At 42.5% G+C, this 13,734-nt stretch overlaps 1 protein-coding gene across 9 annotated transcripts in view; it reads left to right on the top strand.

The window, feature by feature from the left end:
• L3MBTL1 (L3MBTL histone methyl-lysine binding protein 1) overlaps positions 1-13,734 on the top strand; it is a 98,599-nt gene that overhangs the window by 34,690 nt on the left and 50,175 nt on the right. For 3 of the 9 annotated variants that reach the window (XM_077251558.1, XM_077251553.1, XM_077251557.1), the window contains exons 4-8: positions 2,906-3,002; positions 3,681-3,804; positions 3,901-4,021; positions 4,381-4,486; positions 8,783-8,874. In XM_077251558.1, the coding sequence (XP_077107673.1) occupies positions 2,906-3,002; positions 3,681-3,804; positions 3,901-4,021; positions 4,381-4,486; positions 8,783-8,874 (540 nt within the window). The remainder of the gene's footprint in view (positions 1-2,905; positions 3,003-3,680; positions 3,805-3,900; positions 4,022-4,380; positions 4,487-8,782; positions 8,875-13,734) is intronic. The other 6 variants (XM_077251563.1, XM_077251559.1, XM_077251560.1 and 3 more) reach the window with 3 other exon arrangements.

The raw sequence follows: 13,734 nt of genomic DNA, 5'->3' as shown, positions 1-13,734 counted from the left end.
CACGCCGTACCGTCCACCGCGCCTCAGCATCGCCGCACCTCTGCTGCCACCACACCACTGCCGCAACCAACCGGTAAGCCTGCATTCACACTATAAGGCCGGGGTCACACTAGACCGTAATACGGACGAGTGCTATGCGATAAAAAATCGCATAGCACTCGGCCCAATGTTAATCTATGGTGCAGCTCCCATCATCCGATATTTTCTCCACCGTATTTCGGATCCGAGGGAACTCGCAGCAGGCTGCGATTGTCAGCGTATCTCGGCCGAGACTCGCCAATGCAAGTCTATGGGTGCGAGAAAAAATCGGATTACACACGGACCATGCGTGTGCATTGCGAGAAATACGCAGCGGTGTTCTATAGAAAAGCCGGTAATTCAATTGCCGGCTTTGCATTTCTCCTTCACAAACCCGACAGGATATGAGACATGGTTTTCATACAGTAAACCATCTCATATCCCCTTTTTTTTTGCATATTCCACACTACTAACGTTAGTAGTGTGTATGTGCAAAATTTGGCCGCTGTAGCTGCTCAAATAAAGGGTTAAATGGCGGAAAAAATTGGCGTGGGCTCCCGCGCAATTTTCTCCGCCAGAATGGTAAAGCCAGTGACTGAGGGCAGATATTAATAGCCAGGAGAGGGTCCATGGTTATTGGCCCCCCCATGGCTAAAAACATCTGCCCCCAGCCACCCCAGAAAAGGCACATCTGGAAGATGCGCCAATTCTGGCACTTGGCCACTCTCTTCCCACTCCCTGTAGCGGTGGGATATGGGGTAATGAAGGGTTAATGCCACCTTGCTATTGTAAGGTGACATTAAGCCAGATTAATAATGGAGAGGCGTCAATTATGACACCTATCCATTATTAATCCAATTGTTTGAAAGGGTTAAAAAACACACACACATGATTTAAAAGTATTTTAATGAAATAAACACAGCGGTTGTTTTAATATTTTATTGCTCTCTCATTCCATTTTCAGACCCTCGCTTGGCAAAACAATAAACACACAACATACATACCCTCTCTGATGAACTGTCACGTCCCACGAAGTAATCCATCTGAAGGGGTTAACTAATATTACAGGCAGAGCTGCGATAATGCACTCGCTCGTGCCTGTAATCCCCGGGTGCTGAAAGGAAAGCAGTGATGTGTACTTACATTCAGTCGCGGTGATGCGCCTCTGCTGGATGTTCTCCTGAACTGCAGCCTGGGAACTTTTCCCCAGGCTCCAGGTCATATGAGGACATCCACCAGGGGGCGCATCACCGCGACTGAAGGAAATGTAGGTCAATGACCTATAGTTACCTTCAGTCGCGGTGATGCGCCCCCTGGTGGATGTCCTCATATGACCTGGAGCGTGGGTAAAAGTTCCCAGGCTGCAGTTCATGAGAACATCCAGCAGGGGCGCATCACCGCGACTGAATGTAAGTATAGATCACTGCTTTCCTTTCAGCACCCGGGGATTACAGGCACGAGCGAGTGGATTATCGCAGCTCGGCCTGTAATATTAGTTAACCCCTTCAGATGGATTACTTCGTGGGACGTGACAGTTCATCAGAGAGGGTATGTATATTGTGTGTTTATTGTTTTGCAAAGCGAGGGTCTGAAAATGGAATGAGAGAGCAATAAATTATTAAAACAACCGCTGTGTTTATTTCATTAAAATACTTTTTAATCATGTGTGTGTGTGTTTTTTAACCCTTTCAAACAATTGGATTAATAATGGATAGGTGACATAATTGACGCCTCTCCATTATTAATCTGGCTTAATGTCACCTTCCAATAGCAAGGTGGCATTAACCCTTCATTACCCCATATCCCACCGCTACAGGGAGTGGGAAGAGAGTGGCCAAGTGCCAGAATAGGCGCATCTTCCAGATGTGCCTTTTCTGGGGTGGCTGGGGGCAGATGTTTTTAGCCACGGGGGGGCCAATAACCATGGACCCTCTCCTGGCTATTAATATCTGCCCTCAGTCACTGGCTTTACCACTCTGGCGGAGAAAATTGCGCGGGAGCCCACGCCAATTTTTTCCGCCATTTAACCCTTTATTTGAGCAGCTACAGCGGCCAAATTTTGCACATACACACTACTAACATTAGTAGTGTGGAATATGCAAAAAAAATGGGAATATGAGATGGTTTACTGTATGAAAACCATGTCTCATATCCTGTCGGGTTTGTGAAGGAGAAATGCAAAGCCGGCAATTGAATTACCGGCTTTTCACAGATATCGCGCTGAATGAAATATAAATACAGAATATATATATATATGTGTCTCAATGACATATATATATATATATATATATATATATATATATATATATATATATATATATATATATATATATATATATATATATATATATATATATATATATATATATATATATACTGTATATATGTTTTCCCGAACATTTGAGCACATAAATACATTAGATGTCGGTTTTGCAAGCTTGCGAGAAAATCTCGGCATACGGATGCCATACGGATGTCACACGGATGTCACACGGATCATTTGATGCGAGGAAATTGCATCCTCGCACTGCACACGGATCACTGTTTTTGAAACATTTGTGCGATTCTCGGCCGTGAAAAACAGACCGTTTTTTTATACGTTAAGTGTGTCCCCGGCCTTAGACAGATCCCCCACTTTCCTCACAATTTTTGGGGAGAAAAAGTGCGTCTTATAGTCTGAAAAATACGGTAAGTACTCAATGCTCACCAATGCGGGAGCTATCCCTTTCCATTCTCATACATGTAGATTTAGTCAGTATTTTGCATCAGTCCATTCTGATTTTGGTTTGGGAATACTGATGAAAAATACTAATTACATTACTGCAGCGTGAAAGTGGCCTAAATCTGGAATGTGTGCATGAGGCCTTATTCTTCATTTCTCTGTTAGTTTTGTTTCAGCTCCTTGGATCCTAAAGAGGAGACTTCCATACACCCCATAGATGAAAGCCCCCAACAGACCATAAACAGCCACATGTACCCACAAGGTAACCCCTAACTCTATGTCTGTAATGTGTAACAGTCATGCCGATGTTTAGTTCACATTACATAATGTGTGGACTTTTGTGTACTCTGAATTCATAGGGAATATAAAAACTACACACCTCTGTTAAGTGTTTCCACCTTTAATTTCACCCATAATATGTACAAATCCATTGAAAATTAAACTGAAATCTTTAAATCTTTTCCAGTGGAAAAAGAAAATTAAAAAGCTAAAATTATGTGGTTGCATAAATATGCACACCCTTAAACTAGTATTTTGTTGGAATACCCTTTGAATTTATTACAGCATTTAGTCTTTCCTTGCAGTAGCACTCCAAATTTGTCAGATTGTGAGGGCATCTCAGTAGTACAACCCACAGATTTTCAATCAGATACACGTATACTTAGTGTCTTGCCTAAAGCCACAGTGTCAGTTGCCAAAAAACAGTCCCATAATGCTGCCTCCACCATGCATCACTGTGAATATGGTATTATTTTGTGATTCTCAGCGTTGGCTTTGCACCTTTTGGTATTATGACCAAAAAGTTCATATTTGGGTGTGTAGGTGGTTGTCTAGAAATGTAAAAAATGAATGGATACCTTTGTTAGGATGGGCATCCATAAATCTTTGCTTTTAGTTCTGCATTTGACACTGTAGATAACTATGTTTTCCTACTCTTCAGGCCTTGAAGGAAAGGAGAGTCCTCCTTCTGATATTACTCTGTGTCTCTGTGATACCTGTGGCTGCCAGCACGTGCCTGGAGCCAAATGTGAAACATGTGGTGAAGTCTGTCAAGTTAAAGAAAGGTGAGACTAAAATATGCAGGTGACATTAAATGGGGGGAGTGGTGGTTAGGGAGTGGGTCGGTGTCACCCTCTCCCTGGTTTCTGGGGTGTCCACAGCAGGTCCCTGGTCGTGGAGCCATCAAAAGGGTTTGGGGTAGGCAACGAGACCCCAAAACCTGTCAAGAAAAGGAGACCAAAAGAATATCAGAGTCCAGCAGATTCGGAGGCTGAGCCAATGGTGAGGAAAGAGTCATCACTGTATTCATGTCAACTGCGTATTGTCCTTGCCAATGTTATGAATGGAGAGTGCAGTAGGGACCTGGACTGGTTCTTGTATTTGGGGTATCACAGTGTTATGGTTTTAGTCCAGAACTGTATATGTCAACTGTGTGGTTTGTGACGAGATTTAAAGAGTAATTATTGTGTTAGAATTACCCAGATCTGAGAATACATATTGCACTGTGTAATATCACTGTGGTGTTGTATCACGTATCACTGCGCTGCTCAATAAGGCCAATATTCTGGGTGCATGCTCTTGTGCATTGTCATTGTAATACAATTTTGCCACATATGTACCTGGAAAGTATTTCTATTCAGATTTCTATTCAGGAAAAGCAGAAAGAAAGGAATACACCTGGAGATGCTGATGATCCACCTGTAAGGAGCTCAGAAGGGGAACTATGGAGCCAGAGAGAATCACAAAGTAATTTTTTGACTCTATAATAATGTCATGGCTTAGATACAGACAAAGCAGTGTGAAATATTTTGGGAAGGGTGCGTGAAACTGAGCAAGAAGCAAAGCACAATGAATCCATTTTTGTTGATCGGATTTCTAGTTTGGTAGTATGGAAATTAGCATTACCTACCAAACTATCAGGACACAAGCCTGTTTACTTGGGGTTATTCCCTCATTATACACTGCTCAAAAAAAATAAAAGAAACACTAAAATACCACATCCTAGATATCACTGAATGAAATATTCCAGTTGTAAATCTTTATTCATTACATAGTGGAACGTGTTGAGAACAATAAAACCTAAAAATTATCAACGTAAATTACAACTAATATCCCACGGAGGTCTGGAGTTGGAATGATGCTCAAAATCAAAGTGGAAAATTAAGTTACAGGCTGATCCAACTTCAGTGGAAATACCTCAAGATAAGGAAATGATGTTCAGTAGTGCGTGTGGCCTCCCTACAACGCTTGGGCATGCTCCTGATGAGGCGGCGGATGGTCTCCTGAGGAATCTCCTCCCAGACCTGGACTAAAGCATCCACCAACTCCTGGACAGTATGTGGTGTAACGTAATGTTGGTGGATGGTGCGAGTCATGATGTCCCAGATGTGTTCAATCGGATACAGGTCTGGGGAACGGGTGGGCCAGTCCATAGCTTCAATGCCTTCATCTTGCTGGAACTGCTGACACACTCCAGCCACATGATGTCTGGCATTGTCCTGCACTAGGAGGAACCCAGGGCCAACCGCACCAGCATATGGTCTCACAAGGGGTCAGGCTACCTTTGGCGAGCACATGGAGGGCTGTGTAGCCCTCCAAAGAAATGCCACCCCACACCATTACTGACCCACTGCCAAACCAGTCATGCTGAAGGATGTTGCAGGCAGCTCTCCACGGCGTCTCCAGACTCTGTCACATCTGTCACATGTGCTCAGTGTGAGCCTGCTTTCATCTGTGAAGAGCACAGGGCGCCAGTGGCGAATTTGTCAATCTTGATGTTCTGTGGCAAATGCCAAGCGTCCTGCACGGTGTTGTGCTGTGAGCAAAACCCCCATCTGTGGACGTCGGGCACTCAGACCATCTTCATGGAGTCGGTTTCTAACTGTTTGTGCAGACATATGCACATTTGTGGCCTGCTGGAGGTCACTTTGCAGGGCTCTGGCAGTGCTCCTCCTGTTCCTCCTTGCACAAAGGCTGAGGTAGCGGTCCTGCTGCTGGGTTGTTGCCCTCTTACGGCCCCCTCTACGTCTCCTGGTGTACTGGCCTGTCTGGCCTGGTGGCGCCTCTGGACACTACGCTGACAGACACAGCAAACGTTCTTGCCACAGCTCACATTGATGTGCCATCCTGGATGAGCTGCACTGCCTGAGCCACTTATGTGGGTTGTAGAGTCCGTCTCATGCTACCACGAGTGTGAAAGCACAACCAACATTCAAAAGTGACCAAAACATCAGCCAGAAAGCATTGGTACTGAGATGTGGTCCCCACCTGCAGAACCACTCCTTTATTGAGTGTGTCTTGATAATTGCCAATAATTTCCATCTGTTGTCTATTCCATTTGCACAACAGCATGTGAAATTTATTGTCAAACAGTGTTATTTCCTAAGTAAACAGTTTTATTTCACAGAAGTTTGATTCACTTGGAGTTATATTCTGTTGTTTAAGTGTTCCCTTTATTTTTGTGAGCAGTGTATATTTAGCAATTATTTTTTTATTTCTTAGTGAAAGTGTTTTGCCAAAATGGAAATGACCTAAATAGACACTGACACCAGTATGGCCAATCTGAAAAAGTAGAGCTGCAGTGTAAAATATGGGGGACAGGGAAGTGTCCTGAGCTATTAATGAGCCCAGAGAGGTTCCAATTTCAATATTTATTTATCGCATTTACATAGCGCCATCAAATTCAGCTTTACACACATTATAATCACTGTCCCTGGTGAGATTTTAATCCATGACCACATTGCTGTAAAGCAATTCTGCTAACCAGAGGCGTTGCTAGGGGTTTGGTTCAGGGGGGGTGGCAAAACTTTTGAGTGGCCCCTAACCAGGTAACCATGATTACAAATATGGTGGCACCCTAATAGTGTATGTAGGAGGACCTCAGCAGATGACAGAGCTGTTAATAAGAAAAAATCCCTATACAAAGCACAACACTGATGTTACTGCCATATGGGGACCACATAGTGGTAGATACAAGTGTTGAAGAACATGGAACAGATTACAGTACAGTTATATATAGTGACTTACAGCTGATGCTCTTTCTGGTGGAGTTATTCACTTTTCCAGCCACGACTCGGCTGCAGAGATTACTAAAAAGACATATATGACTTGTCACATTTCAGGCACCATATCCATCTATCCCCAACCTCCACAAACTCCTTATCATACTGATACCCCAATACTGAGCCGCTGCTGTCGTATGTGTTCCTATTACTACACCTACTGTGTGGTACTGTGTGCCCTCTAATTTTCCTCCTGTTGGAGCCCTAGATTCCCCTTTCATTGCACTCAAAGTATGATGTCAACAAAACTGTCCCACAAACACTAAAATATCCCTACAGTGAATCATTCCTATATAGTACCCAGTATGATGACGCTACTGTACCCCACCCCTGAACTGCCTCAGAGAAGTGTGGTGACCCCATCACAGTATGATTTCCCAACTGTGACCCCCATGCAACTCACCATGCTGTATAATGGGCCTACACACAATATAATGGCCCCACACAGCCCTCCACATAGTGTGATAGAACCCACACAAACCTTCACACTGTATAATTGCTTACATATAGTTTAAAGGCTCCCACATAGTCATCCAAAGATTACAATAATCCCCACATAACCCTCCAAATATAATAGCCCCCACATAGTCCTCCATACAGTGTAATGCATCCCACAGTCTATATAGTAAAATGCATCCTATAGTCCCTACAGTATAATGCACCCCATAGTCCATACAGTATAATGCATGCCCTACAGTCCTCCATTCAGTAAAATGCACGCCCTATAGTCCATACAGTATAATTCGCCCCATAGCCCATACAGCATAATGCACCCCATAGTCCTCCATACAGTTTAACACACCCCATAGTCCTCTATACAGTTTAATGTATCCCATAGTCCATACAGTATAATGCACCCATAGTCCTCCATGCAGTATAATGCACCCCATAGTCCTCCATATACTATAATACACCCTGTCCTCCATACAGTATAATGCACCCCACAGTCCATACAGTATAATGCACTCCATCGTCCTCCATGCAGTATAATACATCCCATAGTCATCCATATACTATAATACACCCTGTCCTCCATATACTATAATACACCCTGTCCTCCATAAAGTATAATGCACCCCATAGTCCATACAGTATAATACACCTCATTGTCCTCCATACAGTATAATGCACCCCATAGTCTTCCATGTACTATAACACACCCTGGCCTCCATACAGTATAATGCACTCCATAGTCCATACAGTATAATGCACTCCATCGTCCTCCAAGCAGTATAATACATCCCATAGTCCTCCATATACTATAATACACCCTGTCCTCCATATACTATTATACACCCTGTCCTCCATACAGTATAATGCACCCCATAGTCCATACAGTATAATATACCTCATAGTCCTCCATACAGTATAATGCGCCCCATAGTCCATACAGTGTAATGCACACCCATAGTCCTCAACACAGTTTTATGGCCACCACAATGTCCTAAAAAAATTTAATAAAATACAATACTCATGTCCCCTCCTTCTTCCTTACTGCTCCGGTCTCCACAGCTTATCTTCTGAAGTGTTACACATGTTAGCTTAGAGGAAGCAATATAGTAATGTTATCACATTGAGATGTCAGACACTGATGAAGAATGATGTGGGAGGAAGCGTTAGCTGATGCTCCCTCCTATATCATTGCTTTCTACTGTATCAGCAGATGCCAATACAGATGAACTGGTGGGGTCTGGGGAGGAGTTTGGTGCCAGCGTTGGTCCCCATAGCTTGGTCCCCATAACTTGGTCCCCATAGGATTGTGTCTCCCTGCTCTGCTGCCGAATTTAACGGTGTCAGCGTTTCGGATGCTTATATAGTTAAAAGTAGCGTAGTTCACGGGGCCCGGGGTGGCTGCACCCTCTGCCCTCCTGGTAGCTACGCTACTGGTGCAAGCTGATAGTCTCTGCGCCGGTATGTTAGTTTTTGTATCCTTCAAGTCCCACATTTTTCTATACCATTATGGACAGTTGTCTTATTAAAGTTTCAGGAGATGAGTTGGGAGATTCTTGGTCTTGGTCTTCCTACCTGGAGGAACAGAAATGTAGTGCAGCTCCTCTCAATCTCTTTCGGGAGGTAAGTCTGGATTATGAAAACATGGAAAATATTTAAGATTTATAAAATAAATATTCATTCCATAAAACTCGAGAGTCAAAGAAAAATATGTTCTCATATCATGTGATCAAACAACATTATAATAAAAAAAAAGTTGAACTACAACACATAACAAAACGTAATATCACCTTGGAAGAAACAAGTCGCATAGCGCTTTCAGATGTTTTGTGAGAAACTTTTCTAACTGGTAGTCAATTTCTTCCCCTTGTGGTATGGCCATCCTATTTGCGCTCTAATTTTGTGCTGCACAATTTTAAATGTAGCAATTAATTTTTACCACTATAATGAGAAACGCTTGGAAATCTCTTGGCATTTCAGCAGCTATTTACAGTGATTTATCTCTAGCAGTACTTCACTCCTGGAAAGTCTACATTGTAGAGCTAGCTTCAGGCTGCACTCAGAGCACCATATTTCACAAGCTGTATACAGATCACCATGCCCAGACAGACCGCAGGTCTCCCGACCCCAACATACAGCATCACAGGCATATACGAGTCTGGAACTTTGGGTCAGTCTGGGCATTTTAGTCGATATACGGATTGTGGAGTATGGCAGTCTGACCTTGGCCTAAGAATATGGAGGACTCTGTAGTGCCACTGTCAGGCTCTGACTTATTAGCAGTCATAAATTCCCCTCACCTCATGCCCCTATATACTGCCTGGTGGGCATATCCTTAAGGACGTAGTCAGACTGCTTTATTACTCACGTGAGGATCACATCGCAATCCTCGGACTGGTCGTCGGCCCTCTTGACCTGAGCGTGACAGCATGTGTTTGCGATGCAATCCTCGCGCGAGTGTCTGCGCCCAAAGGAGAGAAAACAGGTAAAAGACATATACATTTTTTTTTACTTCATATATTTTAATGACACTAGATGGCAGTATAGACTGATATAATAACTTATAGTGCAGCAGCTGTTTCATAGAAAAGACTGATGATGAATGATAAAGCCCCACTAGAGTGACTTTTTTTTTTTTATTTGCCTTGTTGTTAAGAATTGTGTGTGTCATGAAGGTAGTAACATACTCTCCGGTCACCATCTTCTTTTATGGTTTCAGCAGCGTTCCTGTCCCCACCAGCACCACGTGATCTCATCTGTAATCTCCCCAATCCATGATTCTTAATAACGGGGGAAAAAAATTACTGAACTGGAGCCTTAATGAGGTTGTCTAAGAAAAAATCTTATTTATCCATAGGCTTGCAAATATTGGAAATAACAAACACTGCAATACTCACCCATCCCAGGTCCAGTGCTGTCTTTCCCCCGCTGCAGCAGTGAGGCATCACTGGACCTGGGGAAGGTGAGTGTTGTTGTGTTTGTTATTTTCTTCATTTGCTAAACTATGGATAAATAAATTATTTCAGGACAACCCCTCTAACAGCACATAGTACTCCAGGTTTACTTGCAGAACAGTTATGTTTCATGAACCCTTTAATAACCACTTTTTATAAATCCACTTGAAAACTGCGTCAGATTTATTTATAAAGAGAGTTTTTGGCTGCTCCACTCCAGGAAAATAGATCATGCACTCTATTCACAGTTTATGGGGGGTGCGCAGGATGGTATGCTGTGCTAGGCAGGTATAATGCTCTTACATACAGTCCAGAATTTTTGGACAATGATTGAATCTTTGTGATTTCAGCTGTGAAATATCCTGTGAAACGTGTAGCAATTCCAACCATTTTTCTACAAAGCCTCCTCTTTAAGGGGCTCAAAAGTAATTGGACAAACTAATGTTAAAATAAATGTTCATTTTTAAAGGGAATCTGTCACCCCATTTTAGGCTTATAAGCTAAGGCCACCGCCATCAGGGGCTTATCTACATCATTCTGCAATGCTGTAAATAATCCCCCGATGTAACCTGAAAGATAAGAAAAACAAGTTAGATTATACACACCTAGGGGCGGTCCCAGTTCGGTCCGGTCCAATGGGCGTTGCGGTCCGGGTCCGGGGATATATAGAATGCTGTAGATAAGCCCCTGATGGCGGTGGCCTTAGCTTATAGGCCACCGCCATCAGGAGCTGACAGATTCCCTTTAAATACATTGTAGAGATTCCTTAGCAGGCCGAAAGTCTAGAAGCCGAGGATGTCACCAAACACTGGGTTTCCTCCTTTGTGATGCTTTGACAGGCCTTTACTGCAGCAGACTTCAGTTGTTGCTTGTTTGTGGGTCTTTCTGCCTTAAGTTTTATCTTAAGCATGTGAAATGCATGCTCAATGGGGCTGAGATCTGGTAATTGATTCAGCCATTGCAGAATATTCCACTTCTTTGCCTTGAAAAACTCCTGGGTTGTATTCAGAGCATGTTTTGGGTCATTGTCCATCTGTACAGTGAAGCTCAGTACAATCAATCTTGCTGCATTTGGTTGAATCTGAGCAGAACGTATAGCCCTGTACACTTCAGAATTCATCTGGCTGCTTCTGTCTACAGTCACCTAATCAATAAAGACTAGTGACCCAGTGTCATTGGAAGCCATGACTGACCATGCTATCACACTGCCTCCACCATGTTTTACAGAGGATGTGGTGTGCTTTGGATCATGAGCTGTTCCAAGCCTTCTCCATGTTTTTTTCTTCCATATTTCTGGTTCTAGAATGCTCCAAAGAATGTTTTTCCAGGACAGTAATGGTTTCTTTAGATATTTTTGGGCAAAGTCTTACCTGGCCTACTTTTAAGGCTGATTATTGGTTTGTCCCATGTGATAAAACCTCTGTATTTGGTCTCAAGAAGTCTTCTCTTTATGGTAGACTTAAATACTGAAACACCTACTTCCTGGAGAGTTTTCACTTGGGTGGATGTTGTGAAAAGATTTTCCTTCAGCATGGAAAGGATTCTTCAATCATCCACCATTGTTGTCTTCCGTGGACGTCCAGGACGTTTTTTCAGTTCCCAAGCACGCTACACTCTTTTTTGCAGAATATACTAAACTGTTGATTTGGCCACTCCTAACATTTCTGCTATCTCACTGAAGGATTTCTTCTTTTTTTCAGTCTAATGATGGTCTATTTCTCTCCATTGACCGCATGTTGTGGGTTCACAACAACAGCTTCCAAATGCAAATACCACATCTGGAATCAGATCCAGACCTTTCACCTGCTTAATTGTAATGGATTAGCAAGGGAATAGCCCATCCACCCCGTTAAATAGCATGTGAGATAACTGTCCAACTACTTTTGGTCCCTTTAAAAAGAGGTAGCTACATATTTAAGAGCTGTAATTCCTAAACCCTTACTGCAATTAGGAAGTAAATACCTCAAATTAATCCCTTCACCCCAGGCCCTTTTTTATTTTTGCATTTCTGTTTTTCGCTTTCCGTCTTCGCAGAGCCATAACTTTTTTATTTTTCAGTCAATATGGCCACGTGAGGGCTTGTTTTTTGCAGGACAAGTTGTACTTTTGAGTGACAGAAGAAATATAAGCCAGCTCACCCGTGATGCATAAACCAAACCTCGGGAGCACAGATCCGCTGTGTCCAGGTGTATAAAGTCCAAAAAAGAAGAGAATGTCCAGCTTCACCGAATCCGCAAAAAAGAGTTTTCTTTATTCACAAACTTTAAACATAGAGGATACAGACTTCAGCACAAACCATATGGGTAAGAATCTCAACGCGTTTGACCATGACCATGATTAAGGGAGCTTAGTCTCCAGAAACGCGTTGAGATTCTTACCCATATGGTTCGTGCTGAAGTCTGTATCCTCTATGTTTAAAGTTTGTGAATAAAGAAACTCTTTTTTTACGGATTCGGTGAAGCTGGACATTCTCTTCTTTTTTGGACTTTTGAATGACACCATTGGTTTTACCATATCATGTACTCAAAAACGGGGAAAAATTCCAAGTGCGGTGAAACTGCAAAAAAAGTGCAATTCCATAACTGTTTTTAGGATTTTTTTATCATGTTCCCCAAATGCTAAAAAAACTGACCTGCCATTATGATTTTCCAGGTCATTACGAGTTCATAGACACCAAACATGTCTAGGTTCTTTTTTACAATCTTTTGATCGCCCGTTGCAGCAACCAAAAAAATGTAATTCTGGCGTTTTGACTTTTTTTCTTGTTACGGTATTAAGAAATGGGGCATGTGAACTTTTGTTCAGGGTCATTTGGATGTTTTGGGTTGTCATTATGATTTAAAAAAAAGAAAACAGTAGTTTGCCAATAAATGGTTTCACCCAACCACTAACCATGAGTGGAGAAAAAGTTTTGGTGTTATCATTCATATTCTCTGAAAAAAGGCCAAGAAAACAAAAATTCTGCCAGGGTATGTAACTTTTGAGCACAACTGTACACTACAAATGTTCAAAGTGATTCCCATTGGTGACACTGCAGATGTGTAGGTGGTACTTCAGTTCTGTCCAGATGCTTGCTGTGCAAACATATCCTCGGGAACAGACTCCACTGTCTCAGGTTGTTCAGATCTTGTGGCTGGGAGAGGGGAGATACAATGAGACCTTGATGTAGCCCCACAGGAAGAAGTCACAATTTGTTAGACATTAGGCTCAACCTGATACAATGCATCACTGAAACAGTGGAGCCCATATCTGAAGACATGGTGGCAAATGTCTGGACAGCACTAGAATACCGCCTACACATCTGCACTATCACCAGTGGGAATCACTGTGAACAATTGTACTGTATAGATAAAACTTGGATAGCTAGTTGTCTATTCACTTTAATAAACTTGTGTCATGTTCTCTGTTATGAATACCGAGGTTATAATTTTGCACCATCCTTTTTGAATCACTATGTATTTGGAGTCAATTTCACTTATGCACTGCTTCCGACTCTCACATCTTAGCAGTATAATGTTTTGTCTGTATG

This window comes from Ranitomeya variabilis, chromosome 4 (genome assembly GCF_051348905.1).
Source record: "Ranitomeya variabilis isolate aRanVar5 chromosome 4, aRanVar5.hap1, whole genome shotgun sequence".
In the NCBI taxonomy this organism is placed as follows: Eukaryota; Metazoa; Chordata; class Amphibia; order Anura; family Dendrobatidae; genus Ranitomeya; species Ranitomeya variabilis.
The sequence above is the reverse complement of the archived record's forward strand: the minus strand, read 5'-3'. Positions and strand labels throughout refer to the sequence as shown.